At 42.6% G+C, this 24788-nt stretch overlaps 1 protein-coding gene across 3 annotated transcripts in view; it reads right to left on the bottom strand.

The window, feature by feature from the left end:
* The window catches only part of FBXW8 (F-box and WD repeat domain containing 8), a 121293-nt gene that overhangs the window by 54028 nt on the left and 42477 nt on the right, over positions 1 to 24788 (bottom strand). For all 3 annotated transcript variants that reach the window (XM_003832416.5, XM_003832417.4, XM_055096230.1), the window contains one exon: positions 13392 to 13549. In XM_003832416.5, the coding sequence (XP_003832464.2) occupies positions 13392 to 13549 (158 nt within the window). The remainder of the gene's footprint in view (positions 1 to 13391; positions 13550 to 24788) is intronic.

Raw genomic sequence — 24788 nt, 5'->3', positions numbered from 1 at the left:
GAACAGCTAAACCACGGAGGGTCACGAAAAAGGAAAAAGGCTGAAGTTTCTTGTTACTGCAGCTACTGTGGCATGCCATCCTGCATTCCCGCTGACCACAGCTCTACAGCTCTGTTGCCTAAGGCAGAAAATAAACAGAAAACATTCTGGAATCTGCATTTTAGATTGACAAGTAAAAGAATCTGAATAGGCTTGTGGAGGAGGCGACTGGTTAGGGCATAAACAAAGCAGCGAGATCACCAAAATAGAAACTGAGTCAAGAGAAGAGGAAGTAAGATTGAATATATTTAGTAGCTCTCAAATTCAAAGCAGAAAGAACACCTGAAAAAGAAGAATGAAAAATGACGAGACAGCAGACTGAAAAGGAGGCAAATAGTATATTGTTAAGACTATGGCAATGTGACTAGATAGAAGAATTTCCAGTTAACATCTTAGGAAAAACAGATTGATGGAGAAGGCAAAGAATTTGGACCAGCTTCTACAAGGGAAAGTTCCAGAGGGCAGGTAACGTGAAAGAGACATCACTGTGCATGCAGCCTCAGACTGAGGCCAGTGTTCTCTATAACCGATATACACATAATATAGACTCTATCCCGAAGAGATCAGCAGACACTGGTAGTAGCAGATGCCTCTAAGGAGGGGAGTGGGCAATCAGTGGACTGGGTGGTAGTAGATTAAAAAAAAAAAGATCACTACTGAAGCTGAGTGATGGGTACACGGGGGTGCATCATGCTATTCATTCCATTTTTGTGTATTTTGAATTTTTCACAATAAAAGATTTTTAAGAATAACCATTTGACAGGCTATCACTAACAAAAGTAAAAATACGTTAATTTGTGTTTTACAAACGTTTTCAACAGCCACACTGCAGACTAAGTGTCTTCTCAGATCTACGGTGAAAATTCTAGTGATGACATTTTGCAGCCTTTAGAAATACCATTCCAAATCCTGAAAAAAAAATCTTAAAATTATACTATCAATTAATTCCCTTTCAAGGAAAGTAATAAATGGCTCAAATAAAAAGCAGGGGGAAAAGTCTACATAAAGATTTAGATGATGGCGAAACTGCAGTTGGTTCTGAGTTACCTAACACCAAATAAGAATGAGAAGACAGAAACCACAGACAGCCTAACATCTCACTTGGGCATTCAGATACCAATGCAAATCCCCCCAACAAATAGATGGTTTTGTCACAAGGCCCCGATGTCTGGGGTGGGGCTCTCGGGTCTCCCTCCCCTGTGCTCAGAGTGGATCACAAGAGCCCAATAGAGACGGAGACTCACATGGCCACCTGCCTTCCAGACCAGTGCTCTTCAGACTTTTTTGATTACCCCCTGAAATGATTTTGAAAAACAAGGCCTGCCTTTCCCGTTTTATATATGAAACCGATAAATTTTTTTTGTCCTAAGTTGTAAGTAGTGGCAAAAACGTAACATCTGGCATGTTTGTAAATGTTGACATTTTAAAATAAAATGGCTACACTATTCTTTAAAAAGTATTCTCTGGGAGGCTGAGGGAGGGCAGATCACTTGAGGCTAGGAGTTTGAGACCAGCCTGGCCAACAGGGTGAAACGCCATCTCTAATAAAAATACAAAAAAAAAAAAAAAAAATTAGCTGGTGTGGTGGTGCATGCCTGTAATCCCAGCTACTCAGGAGGCTGAGGCAGAAGAATCGCTTGAACCTAGGAGGTGGAGGTTGCAGCGAGCTGAGATTATACCACTGCACTCCAGCCTGGGCAACAGAGTGAGACTCTGTTTTGGAAAAAAAAAAAAAAAAAAAAAGGATCCTTTGGAAACAAAATACCAAAGATTAGGTACTCATCATCATGCATTTTTTTTTTTTAAAGAAAAGGGGAGGGTGCAGGTGGGGAATAGCTTGAAGACAAATAGCAAGATACAAAAAAGAGAAATGCTGAGGATCCCTGATTATAACCACCACCAAAAGAACACAAGGGTACCATCTAATCTCAGGCCTCCAAGTCAGCCAGACAGCAGAAAAGCAGAAAGCACATTCTTTTCTAAGTAATCATGTAACATTGTTTTTAAATGGCATTAAATTGCTATGGGAAAAATCCAATCTTATTTAATCCTGTAATTTGATAGTCTTTTTTGATTTTGAAATAATTTCAGACTTACAAAAATGTTATAAAAATTATGCAAAGAGTTCCAGTTATAGCTTCATCCAGCTTTCCCAAATGTTAACCTATTACATAACCATAGCAGAATGATGGAAGCCAGGAAATTAACACTGATGCAACATATTTAATCTACAGATTTTATTTGCATTTAACCTGTCCTCTTACCAGAATATTTTTTCTGGTCCAGGATCCAATCCAGAATTCCACATAGCATTTAGCTGCCATGTCTCCTTCATCGACTCCAATCTGGGGCAATTACTCAGTCATTCCTTGTCCTTCATGACCCTGACACTTTTGAAAAGTACTGCTCATTTATTGTGTAGGCCTCTCAATTGTCTGCTGTTTCCTCATATTTAAAATCAGGAGGTGTTGTGCCTTCCCAGTGCATTATGTATCAGGAGGTACATAATATCAAAGTTTCATTACTGGCCATGTTAACTATCATCACTTGGTTAAGGTGGTATCTGCCAGTTTTCTCTACTGTAAAGTTACTGTTTTTCTCTTACGGAGTGATAATTTCGCACCATGCAAATGTCCTGTTACTCATTGCTCATCTGAATGTTGTGTCCCCCCTACCACCATTTCAGTGTTAAAATCCTAACCCCCTAAGTGATGGTACCAGGAAATGAGACCTTTGGGATGTGATCAGGTCATGACGACAGTGCCTGAGAGCTCCTTTGCCCTTTCCACCATGTGAGAGAAGGCACTGCCTGGAAGGAAGGGCTCTCGCCAGACATAGAATCTGCCAGTGCCCTGATCTTGGACTTTCCAGCCTCCAGAAATGTCAGAAATATACTTCTGTTGTTTATAAGTCACCCAGTTTATACTGTTTTGTTATAACAGCCCAAACGGACCGAGACATTCATCACATTGATTTTAACATCTGCTGGTGATTCTTGCCTACGACAATTATGATTACGGTGCTTGCCAAATGGTGGCTTTCTATTTTCATCATCCTTTCCCATACAGCAATTCAACTACTACTGTAAGGAAGAGCTATCTCTTCTCCTTTATTTATTCAAGTATTTATTGATACCAATATGGACTCATGGGTAATTAATTATCCATAGGTTACAGTCCACCACTATCATCATGTTTTGTTGCTCAAGTTGTCCTTCCTTTAGCCCTCAGGAGCTCCAATTTAGTTCTACTGTCCTATAGATGCCCTACCTTCATCTTTTTATTTATTTTAAACATTCTTACTTTTGGGTCCCATAAAATGTTCCAGATTCATCTTGTATTTATCTGCCCTAGCCCTTGTTCCTTTTATTGAAGAACATTTAGAAACCAAAATCTGGGCACTAGCTGTGCTTACTGTTACCAGGGTAGCACAATATATTCTTTTTTTGGAGGCAGGTGTCACTCTGTCACCCAGGCTGGAGTGCAACGGCATGATCATGGCTCACTAGAGCCTTGACCTCCCAGGCTCAAGTGATCCTCCTGCCTCAGCCATGCTTCATTTTTATTGGATGACAGACATTGTGAATTTTACATTGCTGGTTGCTAGCTTTTGTTGTATTCTACAAAATAGTATGGAAGTTTATTCTGATGCAAAATTAAGACACTCAGAATCGGCTGGATCCTTTTGTGGCTTGCTTTCCAACTTTTTTTTAGGGGATCCCGAGCAGCTTTTAGTCTAGGGCTGAATTAGCCCCATTACTAAAACATGGTACCCTTCTGAAGATTCCACTCAACAATCCATGTATTACAAGGTCTTTTTACTCTTGGGGAAGTGCAAACTATTCTTAGCCTCATGTGAGCTCCAGGAATTGTTGTGCCTTCTCCTTTCAGGTAGTTCTTTCCCTGATCCAGGTATTTCCTCTTACACATGTGCAGGGTAGGACTCAGCCAAAGACTTGAGGGAATCCTCAGCCAATCTCTGGGGTTCTCCCTCTGGGAGCTCCCTCTTCCCCAATACTCTGGCCCACAAATTCTATCCACCTTGGCTTCCCTGAGCCCTCACTGGGGCCTCCTCAAGTCAGGGAGGCCACCAGACTCTGTTTAGGTCCCCCTCCTTGTTTGGAGTTTCCAGCTGGTGAGCTGGTGTAACTGTGGGCCTCACCATGTTTGTTCTCCTCCAAAAGATCACAGGCGTGGGCTACTTATTTTCCAATGTCTAGAAACCATGGTTTAATATATTTTGTCCGGTTTTCTAGTTAAGGTGGAAAGATAAATCCAGTTCCTGTTACTTCATCTTTCTCAAAAACACGTTATTTTTTATCTTTTTATTTTGAAACTTTCAAAATTACAGAAAAGCTGCAAGAACTTCTATATACTCACTGTTCAGATCCCATTGCCAACTGTCCCAGTAATGTTCTTTGTAGAAAAACAACCCAAGCCAGGATGACACACTGCACTCCATTGTCAGGTCTCTCTTCTCTTTCCACCTGAAATAGTTCTTAAGACCTTCCCTGAGTTTCATGACCTTGACAGTGCTAAAGAGGACAGGCCAGTCATTTTGTGGAATGTCCCTCAGTTTGGGCTTGTGTGATATTTTCTCTTGATTAGATCAGGCTGTGCACTTTTGGCTGGAATAATATCAAAGAAGTGATTCTGTGTTTTTTCTCACTGCATCGTGTCACATGGCACAGGTTATCAATTCTACCATTACTGATGATGTTAAATGTGATCACTTTATTAAGACGGTTCCTGTTAGATTTCCTGACTGCAGAGTTATCTTTTCCCGCCTTTTAATTAGTAAGTGTTTAGTGGGGAGATTTTTTGAGACCATGTAAGACCCCATCCCTCATCCCATTCTTATCCTCTGGTTTTAGCCTCAATTGATTTTTTTTTGTCTGAATCAATTATTACTGTGATGGTTGCCAATTTGTAATTTTCTAATCCCATCATGCTTTCTGCATTTATTAGTTGACATTCTACTATAAGGAAATTTTTCTCTCCTCCCTTTTTATTTATTGATCTGTTTATTTTTATCATGATATACTCATATATTCCTATTTTATTCAATGGGTTGTAACCTGTTATTATCAATATTGACTTTGATACTCCAGTTGTCCCAGGTTTGGCCAGTGGGAACATCTTCAAGCTCACTTATGTGTCCTTGTGACATGTTGTCATCATTCTTCAAGCACTTCTTCACTTCAGTGCAATCAGATGGTCCAGGCTTACTGTGTGGTTTCACTGCCCCATCCCTGGAGTCCACCATTTCTCCAAGCATCCCTGGTTCCTTTTAGTAGATAGTGATACCTTCAAGAGCTGGGCACGAGGCATCCTCACTGCTACTGGGCTGTTGATGCTCTTACACCTTCTCAGCAAACAAAGCCAGGACACACGTAAACATATATACATACGACATACATGTACATCTCTGTTTACTTCTCTATCTATATTTAACACCATAAATTCCACACCGATGCCTCCTATTCCAATCCAGCCCCACAGGGTTCATTCTGGCCATCCCCTTTCCGTACTTGAGCCTTCCTTCTCCAAGCATGAGAGAACTGGCTCCCATGAGCCTCAACATACTTACCTGCTCAGTCTCCCTGTATGCCACCAAGATCCCAGGCCACTGCCTCGCTCAGCTTCCCTCTCACACTGTCCCTGGCCCCCAGACCACCTTTCTACTCCACTTGGGCCCGTTTAATGGCTTTTTGAATGAAAAGGCAGGCAAGCAGATGCATTTTGCTTTTCAAACAAAAATATATTCATTCCACAAATATACTTACTTCTAGTTTGATCAAGCCCTAGGGTTCAGAATGAAATAAACGCTACAACCAAAACTGCACATAGTGAAAGGGAAATTAAATTCTCTCACTTAAAATTCGATTTATCTTCCTTGAGAAAGCAAATAAATTCATGCTCAGTTGTCATTAGGTACACTTAAGAACTTGGGCAATTTATTTCTCCAGTCTAAACTATCTCCCCAAAGCTACCTTGTGCTACTATTGCTTCTTTCAGTTTGTAACTCAACTGTAATAAAATAGAACAGCTACTGTGAATTTATGCATCTTAATGTCTATTATTAAAAATCAGTTTTCAGTAAAACCACCTCCAAGAAACCAAAAGAGTAACACTAAATCTTATAGTGTAAATTTAATGTGCCACATTTTTCTACAGGAGAAAAAATATTTCAATTTACTTTCACTAGTAACTTCAAAAATGCATAGTTATCCCAGAAACTGGTCATCCATTAGTCTGTGCCTACTAGCATACTATGGTGCCTTTCCAGTGTTTCTTAACTTTGAGGGCTTGTAGATTCCTAAAAATTCACTGTGGACGCCAGTCGGTGTGAAAAACAATTCATGACAAGGTCAATACGGGCATGCAGGTGGTCACTTGGTAACAACAGCCTCAAACACAAAGTGTAAATTCTGGTACCGAGATCCCACAGCACAGTGGAGTAATGGGGTCAAAAGATCTAGTTTTATTTTTTTTAAGATTACCATAAAAACAAAAACACAGATTTAAAAAAATTCCTACAGATCTCACAGCTCTCACCCAAAATCCAATCTGTAGACTCTCATGTGAGGCCCACTGCCCCATTATTCAGATATAACACAGATTCTACCCAGAGCATGTATCATTTCAAGCTCCTGTCACTGAGGAATAGAAAAAACTTTTAAAGAGCGTTTGTATTCAACAACTTCCTCCAGCCCCTAATACAGTCTCTGTGGCCTGTCTGTGAAACAATCTCTAACATCCTAGATATGCCAGGTGGAAGTCAACTTAAAGTTCAACGCCCTAAAAAGGATTTCTTAAACACCAAAACCCCCTCAGTTCAGAATTCTGCCTTTTTTTTTTTTTTTGACTGGGTCTTGCTCTGTTGCCCAGGCAGAAATGCAGCAGAGCAATCACGCACAGCTCACTGCAGCAACTTCCAGGGCTCAAGTGATCCTCCCACCTCAGCCCGCCAAGTAGCTGGGACCACAGGTGCACCCCACCATGCCCAGCTAGTTCATTTTTTGTAGAGACGGAGGCTCACTATGTTGCCCAGGCTGGTCTCAACTCCTGGGCTCAAGAGATCCTCCCACAGCACTGGCATTACAAGCCTGAGCCACCACACCCAGCCTCGATGTTTTAATTCCCTTCTGAATGTTTAAAATGTGGGCATTCCTAGTGTTAAAAAAAAAAGTTTACATTTATAAACATACCCTATCTTTTACAAGGACTATACCTGGTGTGTTTTTTTGGTTTCTGTTAGAAAGTTGTCTCATTCTGTTTTGTTTGCAAAGTGTCTGAATATGAAGACTAGATTCCTGGACCTAAGGGTGAGTAGGCAAAGGTACCAGGCAAGAACTGATGATTGAAACTTTTAGGACAAGACTGACTGGAAAACAAAGGCCTTGAAAAAAATCAACTTCTCCACAATCCATCAATTGCCTTAGCCTTCTCGCAAGCAATGCTTTAACATGTTAAGAATCACTTCTAAAACTTCAATGTTGGGGGCAGGGGGGTAGTTGTTTACTGCATTCAAAGGCCATGTCATCACATCCAAATGTCATCATCAGCACACAAACAAAAGATACAAGCAAAACAACTGAAGAACTATTTTTTACTAAAAACAAAATCTTAAGTAAAACTTTAGAAGTACCTAGTCTCTACAGCCGTCTAACTAAAACATGGTCCTACTGTTCACCGCTAAAAAGCAGCTTGGAGAGACCCACCCCCGTCCATTGTTGATACGTCAGTAAATGAGAAATCATAGTCACCTCCGCCCAGGGCAGCCACAGTCCCGGACAATGGAGCATGTGTGTGTTCAGACAGTTGCACTGGGAGTGTTGCGGAGGTGGATAAGCCACTTTGCCGTGCTTGATGGCACCGTATAAAGAGGACTGCTGGCTGTCCCGTCCAGGCTTCCTCATGCTAATATGCACCAGATCGCGTCTCTCCTCTCTCTACTGAGGGGGACAAATAAAAACTTCTTTGCACCTAAGAAGTGTGTAATCTCATTTCTCACCAAAGAGCGAGCTTTCAAGACAAACTCGGTGACCAGGGAGTGGGTTTCGAAGCACACTGCCATTCCCTAATGCTGTGGCACGAGGCCAAAGGCAGGCAAGCACGGAGCAGATGGAGTCCTGGCAAGGTCTCCGCCGTCCCTGCATTAGCAGCATCTGCTCATTACTCAGAACCTTCGCCTGCTTTATCTAATGCTCCAGGAAAAGCATTTTGATTTGATTCATTTCGGTATGGTAACGTGCAACACAATTAGTGGTAAAATCAAACTGGAGGATGGCCAGTGCTGACAATCGGAAACAAGGCAGAAGAAATATGAGGCCAGAGGGTTGGAATTCAAAAAATCACAACTGTGGATCACCTTGCCAAATCTCAACACCCCAGGTGCGTGTACAGTGTTCCTACGGAGCAAAGAGGCTAAAAGGGATGCAGGGATGACTCCCTTTCCCCAAAGCAGGTTCCATCTCCCCCTCTGGATACGATTCCCTCCACCGAGAATGTGCGTGTAGACCAGCGAGGGCGTTTCAATGGCTACAGAGCCTCACTTTGGCACAACCAGAGAACTGAAGTTCATTAACTCATTTTATTGTCTTATTCTTCTTTTCCGTGTCACAAATTTTAGACAGCAGAAACCACAAGGTAAAATTCCTTTTTTTGTCATGTTTCTGCCTCAGAAGTGCCAGTTAGCTGCTCCTGGAAAGAAGCAATATAAAAATGTGGGTTTATTTGAATCTGTCTTTGCCCAAAAGTAGCTATTCACGAAAATGTTAGTGTAAATATCATAGTGTCGATCTGTTAAACTGAAGGGGGACCAAAGGTAACGCCACCTGACGTCTGGGGAAAGAACAGAAGTTGTTGTTTATCACAGAAACAGTAACAACCCGAATCAGACCAATGAAACAAGCTCAGCATGAGAGGGGAGCAGGGAAACACAAGGGCTCTAAAAAAGGAAGAGCCCTTAATACCAAAATGAACTTGAAACGAATCAAATATTTCAATGGAAACACTGCAGCCTTGGAAGCACTTATAGATTTTACCCAGGCGTTGAGTAATCATCTTCCCAACCATGACGTGAAACCCCAAAGGACAAGACTGACAAGCTTGATGTAAATTTAAGCTGCCAGACAGACCAACTGAAACAGAGCACAAAGTTCAGAAACAGACTCAGATACAAAGTGAATTTCATAGCTAAAAGCTTATAAAGGCAGCACCTCAAACCAGTTAGGTAGAAATGGGCTCTCCGAGAAGAGATGCTGGAAAAAAGATGTACTTGGAACCATATTGCATGCTAATCCAAGACGAACTTGTCAAGATAAAAATATAAAAAATAAGCCATAACAGTAACAGAAGAAAAAGAAAGAACTACGAGTAGCAGGTACACATTTTTTTTTTAATTTAACCTTTCTCACATTAAGAGAAATGTAAATTAAAACTACACTTGGTGACCATTTCTTCTCAAACTGATGAATACCCAAAAGCTGGAAACATACTTTGTTGGCAAAACTGTGAGGAAGCGGGCACACTCTCATGGCTTGCTGGTAAGAGCATAAAATAGTAAAACCCCACTTGCATTTACCCTGTAACCCAGAAAACAATCCTCCTTGCACTTGCGTGAAATGTCATCTTTACAAGGTTTTTCACTACAACACTGTAACGGCAAACACAACACAACTGTCCTTCAATAAACCAAAGTGCTTATACACAATGGAATTACCATTCAGGTGTGCAAACGGGGTACTCTCTCTACACAGACATGCACTGCCTTTTAAGATATGCTATTTAGAGAAAAAAGCCAAGGTGTGGAATCATGTAAAGTAAATAGTATGCTATCTTTTGTTTTTTAAAAAGGGGGCAATAAGAATATACACACTCATATTTTCTTGTACTTGTAATACTAAAATACAAGGATATACAAGAAAGTAAAAAATATGGTTACTTCAGAATGGAGCAGACAAAAGTGGGTGGCAGCAAGATTTCTCAATATGTAACTTTATATTATTTTGATCTTTGAACCCTAAAAATGTAGTAATCAAAAACATTAAATTACAAAATAAACCCCACTCACTTTTAGATTAAAAAATTAACATTGTTCACACATACCAAGTACCTTCTAGAAAACAAGTCCATTAAAGAATAAATGACAAGCCAGGCGCGGTGGCTCAAGCCTGTAATCCCAGCACTTTGTGGGGGCCAAGACAGGCAGATCACTTGAGGTCAGGAGTTCGAGACCAGCCTGACCAACATGGTGAAAGCCCAGCTCTACTAAAAATATAAAAAATTAGCTGGGCGTGGTGGCAGGCGCCTGTAATCCCAGCTACTCAGGAGGCTGAGGCAGGAGAATCGCCTGACCCCAGGAGACGGAGGTTGTAGTGAGTCGAGATCGCACCACTGCACTCCAGTCTGGATGACAAAGCCAGACTCTATCTCAAAACAAACAAAAAAGAATAAATGACTTACGGAAAAAATATCGGAAACACATATGGCAAGGATTATTTCCCAAGCTTTCTTTTCAACCAGAAAAGATGACAACCCAAAAGAAAAATGAAGAAAGACAGGAACAAACAATTTGCAGAGAAAGAAATAGAAACAGCTAACAACACACAAAGAAAAGATGTCCACATGTAATTAAAGAACGGCAAACAAAGACAATAAAATGCCATTTTTACCTGTCAGTCACTCTCACATACTTTTGGTGACACTATAAACTGGTGAAACCTTTTTGGAGGGCAATTTGGCAATAGTTATCAAAGCCTAAAGCAGCCATAGCCTCCAACCTAGTAATCACTAGCACCTCACCCCAGGGCCACCCTTGGACAAGTCCATCCTGGCATTTGTTCAAGCATATTGCTTGCAGCACTGTTTTCAATAACAAAAATGAACAACTCAAATGTGTATCAATGAGGACCCTAATAAATAAATGATGGTACAGCCACATAATGCAGTACTACACAGGCATTAAAAAGAATAAGGTTTACCCTGTAAGTGTGAACACGGAAGATCACCAAGATGTGCCATTAGGTTATTAAAAAAAAAAAGGTGCAGAGAAGTATACAGAGCAGGACCCCCCACGAGTAAAATGCGAGAGGGCCTGGAAGTGGGACAGGGAGGAATACCTCGACTTCTTTTTGCATACTTTTTCTTTGTCATTTTATATACATTTTTGCTCTGTTTGAATTCTAACTATGACTTTAAAAAAAAAAAAGAATTTAAAATACATTTTGGCAATCACTTGCTAAGCATTTACCAAAGAAAGCAGATTCTTAGCCTGGCCAACATGGTGAAACCCCGTCTCTAGTAAAAATACAAAAATTAGTTGGTTGTTGTGGTGGGCACCCATAATCCCAGCTACTCGGGAGGCTGAGGCAGGAAGGAGAATCACTTGAACCCGGGAGGCAGAGGTTGCAGTGAGCCGAGATGTGCCACTGCACTCCAGCCTGGGTGGCAGAGCAAAACCCTGTCTCAAAAAAAAAAAGCAGATTCTTTATCATGCCTACATTGTTTCCCAACATTTCTGTGCAACAACAGGGGATGAGGGCGACGAAGACAATTCTCACAATATAAAACCAGCAGCAGCACCCCTGCACATCACCTCAAGCTGTATTTTCAAGCTCACGAGATGTGAGACATGGGCTGCAAATCAATTGGGCGCACATTTCTACAAGAGTCTTTATGTTCAGGATTCCACAAACAGCACGACCACCGCAGCACGGCCCTGGAGACACAATCACAGTTCTGGATTCACTGCTGACTTCAACCTACCTGGCTTCTTTGCACCTCTGTTTCCCCATCTGTAGAAGAATATGTGTGTGCACGTTCGTGTGTGTGAATGGTAGGGAAAAGCTATTAGATGATCCTAAAACTATATGATTCTAACTTAAAAGTACTGCAATCTTTGCATAGGTATTTTGGAAACAAAACTCATTGATAATTTGAAAAGTAGCAAACATGTTCAAGCTGCTCTTATGGTATCTATCCAGGGTCTCAATAAACATATGAAATATTAATTATACCACAGAAACAGCTCAGCTGAATTTCTATAGGCTGAAAAGGAAATCCATCGTGTCTACTAACATCAAACCAACATCACGTTGCTAAAGTAATTATATAAAATATAAAAATATTTTCAAGGCCAGGCGCAGTGGCTTATGCCTATAATGCTAGCATTTTGGGAGGCTGAAGCAGGTGGATAGTTTGAGCTCAGGAGTTCAAGACCAGTCTGGACAACACGGCAAAACTCCATCTCTTAAAAAAAAAAAAAAAAAAAAAAAATTAGCTGGGCATGGTGGCATGCGCCTGTAGTCCCAGCTACTCAGGAGACTGAGGTGGGAGGATCACTGGATCCCGGGAGGTTGAGGATGCAGTGAACTGAGATAGTGCCACTGCACTCTAGCCAGGGCAAAAAAGTGAGACCCTGTCTCAAATATATATAGGTATGTATGTAAGATCTCAGCCCTAATTTTTATTTTTAAACAGCACATGGGTATAAAATTCCCCATTAGCTACTTTAGTTTTGTTCCTCTTAGCCAACTGCTAATGTCACACTGACTCTGAAGATTTGCAGTGGTGCCATGACATGAACACTTAACATTCTGAAATATGCTGTGGTCCCAACTTTTGGGCAAGTGGGGACATGAAGCTTGTGGAGATTCAACACTTCACAACATAACGGAGGATAGGAGCATGACAGGTGGGCATACTGGATATCATGGCCATTGAAATGACCATTTCTAGTAGTTATACGCTGTCAAGAGTTTCTTTGCATAGATAAAGCTAACTTTAGACTATTCGTACCTAGTTCCAAAAATCCATAGTTGTTCATGTACAAAAAGAATTCTATCAATGTCAAAGAGAAAACATATTATTACCAATTATCTGGTATGGTATATTAAGTGACAGGAAAAGGTAGGCACTGACTTTTATTTTTCTATAACTACATTTATCAATAGATGACCTATGTCTATCCCCTTTTCACTATTCCCTTTGGGCTGAGCAGAGGCTAAAGGAAAAGTAGGCCAACTATATTTAATATTTTACATCAAACAAGTTATTTGCTTAAGATGCTTTGGCCAGCCTTGTGTCTGGCACTAGCGCCCAGCCTGACAGTTCCAGTAGGAATTAAACACCAGTTTTAATGGGTGCTGTGTTCCAATGCCTACTAATGCATTGATGGTTGTTGGCCAACTTCTTCAAATAAAGGCAAGAGTGAGTGTATGTGTGTGAACATGTGTGTGTACCCACGTGTACGTATGGAGGGATTACAGGGGGGAGCCGGCCACAGCTGCTTAATTTTTGTAAAGCTTTTTTTTTTCCTTAATAGGGAGGAGGGTTGTGGTTACTTACCATCCTCATAAGCTGCTACTGCCAACGAGCTGTTTATCCTCACAAAGGAGACATTTGGCTGCATTCCAGGCTCGTCCTCCTCGTCCTCTGATTCCAGGAAGGGGGCTACATAGTCCCAGGTGCGGGTGTCCCACACTCTCACATCCCCTGATGTATATCTGGAAGAGAACGACACACTTGGTTCCAAAACGGGATTGAAGAGCAGGGCTATGGTGAGGAAAATGCATAGAGCCTTACAACAACAGACAAGTAAGAATCGAGTGGTGTAGAGCCACTCCTGAGACACTGTTTAGATGAGTGACTCCAACAGGAGAAAATGTCAACTAGATGACAGAAGGCTGTGAACACGCTTCACATTCTCACAGCACAATGGTGACAATTTCAAATGAGAAAACAATAATAAGACATGGGTAGCAAGATCTCCTTGCTTTTCCTTTTACACTATTACAACAATCTGCTCCTGCAAGCTCTCCCACTACAGGGATCACTTGCAGAAATTTGTATAAGCCCCACTATTTACCCACAAATGCACACACTGACTCACAGGAAAGACAGAGAGAGATGCTGCAGGGATACTCAGAACTAATGGTCTCACAGGCACAGGCTTTCTAATACCTCATCCATGCATCAGATTTGACTGATTAAAGTCCCTGAAGACTAATTGATTTGCTGAAACAATTAAATCTTGCCTTTAGCAGCCAGACAGTGCTGCCTGCTCAAGAAAAGCTCTTGCTGAATGCGCGACACTGCCCGGTTTTGCCCACTTAGAAAATAGAAGTACTCACTCTCTCCTATGACTAGTGCCACTCCAACAAATGACTGCTTCCATCAAAGCCAGGCCAGGCCGAACCTACTCAGACTTGAGGCCCCCAGGATGACAGAATGGCCAGATGATAAAGTGAGGTGCTGCCCATCACCAAGGTATTTAAGCTATGTTGCTTATGTCTGCTGCAGAGGGTTTTACTCCACTTGTACAGCAACTGAGTGTTATGGGGGGAAAAGTGGTGAGAAATGCCTTTAAGGGCCTCATGATAGAACCACACAATCACAAAGATAGGCCAATGATTTTAAGGGGGTTCATAGTCTTCCTGAGGCCCTAGCCATAGTTCCTGCAGGGTTTCTTTGCCGAGTTGATGAGATAACCTCTGAGATTCACTGAGTCACTGAAATCTATGATGTGACACATTAGTGAAGTAGCTATAGAAGACCAATCTGGAATTTCTTGGTTTTTGTTTTCTTTTGTTTGTTTTTGAGACAGGGTCTCACTCTGTTGCCCAGGCTAGAGTGCAGTGGCACAATTTCGGCTCACTGCAACCTCCGTCTCCCAGGTTCAAGCAATTCTTCTGCCTCAGCCTCCCAAGTAGCTGGGATTATAGGCGTGCACCACCATGTCCGGCTAGTTGGTTTTTTTAGTTTTTAGTAGAGATGGGGTTTTCCCCCAGCTGGTCTTGAACTCCTGGCCTCAAGTGATCTACCCACGTCGGCCTCCAAAAGTGTTGGGATTATAGGTGTGAGCCACCACAGCTGGCCTCAGGTGGAATTTCTTATAGAGAAGTACTCTGATTCAGGAGTGCTTTGTTTACTAGTAGTACTGCACCCAAATTCTTAATCTACAGTAAATACATATATTGCAGAGTCCAAAGGCCATTCTGTCACCCCAATTCCTTGGTTGGAGAACTTGGCTCTCTACCTGCAGGGTGGCACCCAGAGAGTGCGCATGTGGGATAAAGAGCCAAACGGGAGAGACGTGCTTTCTGAACCTGGCCTGCTGTACCTCTGGGTTGACCACTGATTCTCCAGTAAACAGAAACACAAGATGAATGTCCTTAAGCCCAGCGACGTGCAAGCAAAGGCAGATCCTGAGATCACCCCAGCCAAAGCACAGCCACTGGCCCCCAGGCTCTCCAAGCAGTGGTCAGCTCACCCTTCTGAATGAGGAACCCTATACCAGAACACATACCCCGGACCTCACTGCCCTCAAAATACCGGGCTCAGTGTGACACCCTGAGAACGACTCAGGCCATTTGCTGGAGTAAGGCCACTTGCTTAGCTACAGAGACACAACAGATGAAACATGTTTGAATGTCTAGACTGGGGGACTAGATTCTTAAGGTTAAATTCTATGTGACAGGAACCAGCCAATTCAGGAAAGATGAGAAGGATGGCAACGTCTTTCAGAAATACACAGATGGTAAGTGAAAGAAAGATAAAGGGAATTCAGATCAGAAAAGTAAGGCACGTTGAGAAAAAGAAGTACAAAAACTAGGAAACTGTATTTCCTTCTTGCCAGTCTCTGTCCTTCTGTTTCCTGCTAACCATGTGTCACACCACACCAGCAGTCTGCACACTGTTTTCAGTGGTGCCCCCCCAGGGGACACAGTGGGGAGGCGAGGGTGGAGAGGAAAGACGGTTTAGGTGGCCTCAGCTCCAGCCCCCCAGCTCCCTGAACACAAAGAGTTCAGAGCCAAAATGACAGCAAAACAACAAAGCTTGGGAAAAAGGTACTTTAGCTGCTGAACCAGACAATAGTGAGCTGTGAAACAGAAACTGTTGAGCCCGCTCCTTACTCAGAGAAAGAGAAGAGAGGGAGGGCAGGAACCCCACAGATAACAGCACTCTATTCATATCTGAGGGGCTCCTGGGCAAGCCTTTCTCCCACAGAGGAGGTTGGTCCACTCACACTGTGACTCCACACGTCTAAAATCAAATGCTTCAGCTCATGGCCAAGCTAGCCTGTGTCTGAATTCCTTATTTTTATCAATGGGATCATCAGTCCCAGGTCACTGGTACAGAAGGAGAGGGGCCCCTTCAACACCGCTGTGGCCCACTACCCGCACCACTATATATGTTCAGGTGCCAAGCTTGTTCTGTTCTGCTCATTCCCAGAGAAGCCACCCTGGTCCAAATCCCCCAACACCTCACATTCACACCCGACTACTACAGGCTCGCTGATTTCGAGCTTCTTCCATTCAATCCTCCCCCCTCAAGCCAAGCCCTTCAAAACACCTGACTGCATGAATCTTTCTTCTGGAACCATTTTCTTTACTTCCTTTCTCCCTCACATGTCACACTACACCGCACTACGATCTACCTTCACGGCAGCCTGGACGTCTCCGTCATGGCAGTGGTGCATGTCTGTGATCACCTCACTGTTCATCTCCCTACCAGCCTGAAGCTTCTGAGCTCAGGGTCTGGGTTTTGTTCATAGCTGCGCATGCAATGACTAGAACAGACAGACTAGAACAGCGCTTGCCATATACCCAGAGAACCCTCTATAAAGTCTTACATCTTAACACCTTGTTGAATGAAATTTTAATCATGAGACCTACTGAAAACCCACCACAAACTAACTTCCACCCCTCTCCCCAGCCTCATTTTCTACTCTCCCTTCACACGGGCCGGCTTCCAGAGAGGATCCCAAATGCTCTTGCCTCTGAACTCTGATTCCCTGCCCCACCTTGCTGCAGTACCTCACCTCCTCACCTCCCAGCCCAGTGGGGTCCAGCCTGGGATGCACATTAAAATTGCCTGGAATGCTTTAAAAAGTGCAGATACAGGCCGGGCACGGTGGCTCATGCCTGTAATCCCAGCACTTTGGGAGGCTGAGGGCAGGGGCAGATCACCTGAGGTCAGGAGTTTGAGACCAGCCTGGCCAACAGGGTGAAACCTCGTCTCTACTAAAAATGCAAAAATTAGCCAGGTGTGGTGGTGCGTGCCTGTAATCCCACCTACTTGGGAGGCTGAGGCAGAAGAATCGCTTGAACTGGGAGGTGGAGGTTGCAGTGAGCCGAGATTGTGCCACTGCATTCCAGCCTCCCAGACCAAATAAATCTGACCATTTGGGGATAGAACCAGGCATCAATGTTTTCAATATACAGCCAAGATTGAGAACCACCAACCCAGCCCAATCCTACCAACCCCTCAAGGTCTAACACAGGCCCTCCCCTCCCCTCCTTGAAGCCTGAAGCTTTCTGACTCAACTACTATGCCCTTTATCTGAAGAAACTGCTTTTACTACTACAGTCCATATGCATTGATCGTCTCCTCAACTTGACTGTAAAGTCTTCAAGAAGGCCCTACTGCAGTGCCATAGCCTCCATCACAGTGCCTTATGCAGAGCTCATCATAAATAGTGACTGAAAGGGGGTGTCCGCAGGTAACAACCTGACTGGCTTGAGGGGTACCTCTTTATTTCCACTGCCCACTTTCCAGTGGTAATGATGAGTGAAACACCCAGAATGTACACACTGATGTGCATTAGACTGCTTCCACTTATTTCCAAACTGAATAAAAACTATAAAACAGGGGATAAGCTAAATTATTTCAATAAACATGAAATTTTCCATATATCTATTTAAATTAACTTCATTCTCCATGACCAAAAGGTATGATAATAACATAAATGTTTTGCTGCAAAATGACTCAGGAGGTAAAATATAAAAGCCTCTACGTCTCCTGTATTGACAGGAACTGAGACTAAATATGCTACTGCAGCAGGTACTGCATTATGACTCAGCAGCGGGCTCTCAAATCTAACCTAAGTGAAAGCCACAATAGCATGGGAGGCAGCCTCCATGCTCATGAACTTGTGCTAAGGAAACAGACATCTTTGGTAGGGTAAAACACAGGTTGGGGCAGAGGGACCTGGACCAAACCCTAAATGTGATCTAAAAGTGCTTAACAACATTGGCCAGGAGCAGCAAGAACAGATAACGAATGGAGGTAGGAAAAAAGGCTGATTTTTCTCCAGAGCTCCAGATGTCTTTATCGCTGCCTAATGACAATTACACTCAACCAATTAAGATGCCACTATGACAGTTACATTGTCAGTAAGCCTTTGGACCCCAATGTTGATGGCTCTCTAATTAGCGTCTGTGCAAAGTACAACTGCAACTAATATACTAGCTGATGTAAGAACACTAAGGAAAAACTGAAGAAGAAAGAAGTCTTTTCCAAATGAGGATATGCCCCAGCCCAGTGAAGCTGTGTGCTTTCCCAGTCTTTTCTACACTTGGCAAGGTTGAGTTTACCTCTAAATAAATAGGTCAGAGACCATAGCTGATTTTTTGTTGAAAGAATGGGAATAGAGCCTCTCTCAAGCTCTGCACAACAGAGGGATTGACAATTTAAAATGATTTACCACCAAAGAGCTTTCATTAACTAGTAAGTTTCCAATAAGCAGACTACTTATTGGACTAAGGGACTAGAAGAATAAGAAGGAATAAATACTGTACAGCTAAAAACAACCTTTCTTCTTCATAAGTATCCAGCAGCGTTTCCATTTTGCTTCCAGGTGTCAGCTCTTATTTGCTAAAAACAAAAATTTTTAAGGCCCTTCCTAGCAAGCTGGGGGGTTGTTTTGATTTAAGAATGCTGAGAAGTAAGGTTAAGTGACTTACCCAGGGTCACAAGAAACATTTTAGTGGCACAGCTGGGATCAAAATGTGCCCCAGGTTTTTCTCAATCACTGCTTAGCCAACAAGCCACTCTGCCTCCTCAGATGACACTGTCTTTAAACAAATACTGCTTTTAAGAACCACCCCCATTTAAGTGCAATATAAGGAATTTATTGTTTTCAATATTATGACTCAGGTTTGCAGGACACAGCCCCTGACCCTAACCCATCAATTCGACCATTAAATTGCAACTGGAAGGCGAGAAGCCAACAAAAAAGGCTCAGTATGCTGGGAGCAGGACTGGGAGCTGAGCAGATGCAACCTGTTGCCTCCCATGCCTGCTTCTCAGGGGATGCAGGAGAACATATGGAACCGTTAGCAAGACTTCTTTCTCTACAGGATCATACACAAACAGCCACTCCCAAACCAAGTCACAGTTCTATTCTGATCAGGCACCCAGAGCAGCCAAGAGGGGCCCTGTTATGAGGCTTCAGGCCAGGAACAGCAAATGGTTTCGTTTGTGTGTCAAATCCAGTACATGGTAGTGGCTGCCTAGAGCTCTGTGTTGAGAAGGATTCTGAAGCTGTGTTTCATCCAGCTTACCAGAAAAACAAATGCAGTAATGAGTTATTCATGACCACTACTGGTTGGGGAGTGAGGAGGGCAGCATCTCTGCCCCATATAAAACTCCACCTGGCCAAGTCCTACTCATCCTTCTGGATTCAGGTTGAAAGTCATTTCCCAGCAGGAAGCTAGCCTGATGCTGAGCCTGGATGAGGTGCCTCTCCCTAGCATGTTATGGCACCGTGCTCCTCCCCAACCCTAACACCTCCCAGAGGGTTCTGTAAACACCAGTAACTGGATCCCTTGGCAGCCTATAAACTCGCCATGACCAAGGGGGTTGTGTGTGGTATTCATCCATGCTTAGTGGGTGTTGACGGAATGAATGAATCTACTGACTTAAACCCAGAAGATGGAAGTGGTTTAAAGCCTACTGAGCAATCAGGCAGAGGCTCCTAAAACTGCAGTGTCCACATTTCAAGAAACATTCGTGCCCTTAATATGTAAAAGTTTGAAGAACTATTCACTTGCTCCTTTGCTTCTTTGGTATTTCTTTGCTCCTTTGCTTCTTTGGTATTTCTTCAGTAATACCAAAGAATACCAATCAATAAAAGCAAGAGTATTTACTATTTTCTATGAAACATGATGGGGTGTATTATGCAATTAACAAAATGAACTCAATCCCACAGTGCAGAATCCTTCTGTGGAAATGCACTACAACAAACATCAAGTGGGGCTTAAGACGCATCAATTGAAAAATAATGAACGTCTTAATGGACCTTATGAGATACATGCACTACACACTTAAAACTGTTTTCCATACATCTTGGTTAATCACAATCAATAGAGTCAGAGTCAATGATGATTATGCAGAGTTATTGTAGCTGTGGCCCTTCCCATTATTCCTCGGAGAACCAGAGATGGATAAATGCAGTCATGAGTTCACCAGTATTTATTAAGGATATTCTGGAGCTCCTTCATTAAAGATATAATAAATGTAATGCTCTCCTCTAGTCACTTATCAATATCTTACCTCAGACTTATTTACCAGAAGAGCATGTATACCTCACAGCAGAAAATAAATAAATTTAAAAGTATTTTTAAAAAGAGGTCCCTAACGGGTAATGATCGAATTCCTTATGGGAAACAGTCCAATGTCACAATAACTAGCAGCAGAAAATCTATACAAAACAAGGTTTAAAGGAAGACTGTTAGGGGAAAAAGTTTTTTTAAAAAAAGAGAAAAATGGAACGCATGTCCTTAGTAAGTATATATGGGCAACATTTATCTCACACAACCTTATACCTATGTTATTTACAAAGCATCTGTTATCTCAACAGTCTCAAAGTAATCCATAGGCAGTATTTATTTTTTACACATACATAGAAAACTAAGCGAGTGTTGGAAACACCATCCTTGAGGGCTTCAGTTCCCGAACAGAAAATATTTTTAAATTCAGGGCAAATATATACATATTCACATTAAAGCTACTATTCATATTTTGGCATGGTATACAGTCGATAAAAAGGTCCTTTTTTAAAAAAAAATTTTTTTTGAGACAGTCTCGCTGTCACCAAGCTGGAGTGCAGTGGCATGATCCTGGCTCACTGCAACCTCTACCTCCCGGGTTCAAGTGATCCTTGTGCCTTAGCCACCCGCGTAGCTGAGATTACAGGTGTGCACCACCATGCCTGGCTAATTTTTGTATTTTTGGTAGAGAAGGGGTTTTGCCATGTTGGCCAGGCTGGTCTCAAACTCCTGACCTCAAGTGACCCACCTGCCTTGACTTCCCAAAGTGCTAGGATTACAGGCATGCCACTGTGCCCGGCTAATAACAAGGTACATTTGTAATTACTGGAAAAAGCAGAGGACAACATAGCTAAAAGCAAGGTATTTCAAGTTACCTTAGATGACTTTGTTTATTTTTTGGAGATGGAGTCTCACTCTGTTGCCCAGGCTGGGGAGCAGTGGCACGACCTCGGCTCACTGCAACCTCCACCTCCTGGGTTCTAGCGATTCTTCTGCCTCAGCCTCCCGAGTAGTTGGGATTACAGGCACGTGTCACCATGCCCAGCTAATTTTTCTATTTTTAGTAGAGACAGGGTTTCACCATGTTAGCCAGGCTGGTCTCAAACTCCTGACCCTAAGTGATCCACCCACCTTGGCCTCCCAAAGTGCTGGGAGTACAGGCATGAGGCACTGTGCCTGCCCTGTTTAAAATTATATTTTCCAATACTTCTTAATTGTAAAACAATGATAAAATTCCACTGAAGGGCCAACAGGCAAACTGAACCAACCAAAGATTCAGACACCAATTTTTACATACATAAATTTGAAGCTCCAAATTTTGCTCTCTGTCTACAAAGAACTGCAAACCCTCTCACTCTGATGCCAGGGTGTATGAATGGGGCTCAGAAAAATAAAAACATTTTTGAATCAGGCCATGTCTGGCAGCTGAAGCAGCAGCCAGAGATCACTTGGTTGCTAGAGAGGTATGGGCAGTTTTGTTTTGTATCTACTTGGGCACACTTGCCTCAAAAGGAATGAAGCAAAAATGGGACAACTGAGTGTTTTTAGGGTAAGAAGAGCGCTAATGGTTTGCAACAAATGATACAGTTCTCCTTCCAACCACACTAGGCAGAAGAGAAGCATGGATACACAGCTCTGCTCCTTCCAGTAAAGGCAGGAACGGTATGCTAAAAAGGTGGAAACCAGGGGAGAAAATATTTAGGAGTAATGAAAAAAACCTCAACACAAACAGGTTGCTTGGTGTTTTTTTTTAAAACCAAAAGAGAGAAAATGTCCTCTCATATGAATAGAAAAGTGTGTTTTCTTATGCCAACTAGAATGCTTTAGCCTTATGAATCTCAAGTAACAATGAGGAGAGAGTTTATTGCAAAACACCATCATACTCCTGGGCATCTGATAAAAGCTTCTGGTGAGCTAATGGCTTAATGGTTAGCAGAGCTGGCACAAGGCCTCCAAGGAGCTACTGGTTCTACCTGAGATGCACTCTTCACTAGGTGGCTCTCCTTCACTACTTATGGCAAACGACACCTGGCCCTGCACCTCAGGTTTTATACTGTGACTTTTTTGAACTCATGATGTCATCTGATTGCAACACTTAACTTCCAGAGGGCAACTGGGGAGAAGGAAGACGAGAACAGTCTAAGCATCACAAAACAGAACAGGGATGTTTCCATATGCCCCTTTCTTCTACTCTTTCTCCTCAAGGATAAACATACAATTTTCAAAACATTCTAAAATTCTAAGAGCTGTTACCACAATAAATCAAAGAAACAAACAAAAGACACGTTTCCTGATCACTTACTATCAACTAACTTTCTAGACAAACTCTGTGCTAAAACACAAGGAAAACACACACTAAACCTCGCTAGCATTTCAGGAGGTCCAGCAGATCACAGATACAAATGCAGACAGGCGCTGAACTTTGAGAGAAAGACAGGTGACTGATTCTGTAGAGACTGGTAACTTATGAACACAAATTTTTCTCAAGTTACAGAAATGAGAAATTTTCGCTGAAAAAGCAAAGTAAAAGTTGTGTCTGAATGTCTCAGTCGCAGTTGAAGGCACGTCCACTTATCTCTCCAACAAAGAAAACAACTGGTGCAGGTCTTTTCTGCGCTGCTGCATATCCTTGCTAAGTGGTCAAGTGACAGCAGAGAAAGACAAGAGCGAGGGCCAGAGAAGGCGCTCACGGAGGTAATGGAAGTCCAGAGAGTGTGGAATCGCCGAAGGGGAGTTTTCCTTTCTTACACACTTGGCTCAAAGTTTCCTGGGTCCTGGGAAAGATGTTAGACTCTGAGGGCATACAGATGCTTAATACAGGGCCCCCCCAACCCACCCATTTCAAGAGGGGAAAGTCAACAGGACCAAATGCTGCCAAGAGGCTGGAGAGGACGAGCCAAGAAAAGGCTATTGGTTTGTTGACCAAAAGATCACGGGTGACCTCTGAGAGGAGAGTGCAGCACAGTGGGGCTGGGACGGAGCCAGCTGGAGGGAGGTTAGACGGGGAGGAAGGAAGAGGGGCAGGAGGCACGGGCTCTCACTATGTACAGCACTAACAGGAAGATGGCAGGGATGGTTTGGAGACTTCAAGTCAAAAGGTTAGATTGCAAAGAAGCTGAGGGCTACAAAAGCACTTTTAAATAATTTATTAATCTGGAAAATAAAAATTCATTCCCCTAAATCCAGTAATTCTGCTTACAGGACTCTAGCCTAGGAAAACAATCAGGATTGCAAGACTAGGAGATGATAATGAGAGAACTTTAACTCTTTATTTTATATACTTATATAGAATTTCAAGTTTCTACAGTAGCATGTGTCTAATCATTTTAAAATAAAGATTTGTAATGCTAAAAAGGAGAAAAATTTGCAGACATCTATACATAAAATATTCATAACATACATATAACAAAACACAGGAAATGACCTTAATGTCCACTATTAGGGGAATAAATAGGGAAATTGGGGTATAATTATCCAAAGTGTTTTTGCAACAAGTCAAAGAAAGTAATGAAAAATATGCAACATGAAAAAAATTCATCAGTTTGGTGAGGGAAAAGGCCACAAATCTAACAAAGGCTATAGTCACACTATGAAAAAACATGCATAGAAAAACAGACTGAAAACCAAACCAGACACATGGGAGACCTTAATAAAGGCTGTGTTCCATGCTAGAATTTGAGTGGCTTTCTCTTCTCTACTTTCTAACACGGTTGCAAAACAACATGGTTTTTACCACTGCTTTTTCTATTTTTTTTTTTTTTTGAGATGGAGTCGCCCTGTCGCCCAGGCTGGAATGCAATGGTGCGATCTCAGCTCACTGCAACCTCTGCCTCCCAGGTTCAAATAATTCTCCTGCCTCAGCCTCCCAAGTAGCTAGGATTACAGGTGCCCGCCACCACGCCCAGCTAATTTTTGTATTTTTAGTAGAGATGGGGTTTCACCATGTTGGCCAGGCTGGTCTTGAACTCCTGACCTCATGATCTGCCCGCCTAGGCCTCCCAAAGTGCTGGGATTACAGGCGTGAGCCACCGTGCCCGGCTGGTTTTGTTTTTCTTGTTTTTTGTTTGTTTGTTTTGTTTTGTTTTTTTGTCTTTTTTTTTTTTTGAGATGGAGTCTTGCTCTGTCACCCAGGCTGGAGTGCAGTGGCGCGATCTCGGCTCACTGCAAGCTCCACCTCCTGGGTTCACGCCATTCTCCTGCCTCAGCCTCCCGAGTAGCTGGGACTACAGGCACTCGCCACCATGCCCGGATAATTTTTTTGTATTTTTTAGTGGAGACAGGGTTTCACCGTGTTAGCCAGGATGGTCTCGATCTCCTGACCTTGTGATCCGCCCGCCTCGGCCTCCCAAAGTGCTGGGATTACAGGCGTGAGCCACCGCGCCCAGCCGGCTGCTTTTGTTTTTAAATAGAC

Source organism: Pan paniscus, chromosome 10 (genome assembly GCF_029289425.2).
Source record: "Pan paniscus chromosome 10, NHGRI_mPanPan1-v2.0_pri, whole genome shotgun sequence".
Taxonomy (NCBI): domain Eukaryota; kingdom Metazoa; phylum Chordata; class Mammalia; order Primates; family Hominidae; genus Pan; species Pan paniscus.
The sequence above is the reverse complement of the archived record's forward strand: the minus strand, read 5'-3'. Positions and strand labels throughout refer to the sequence as shown.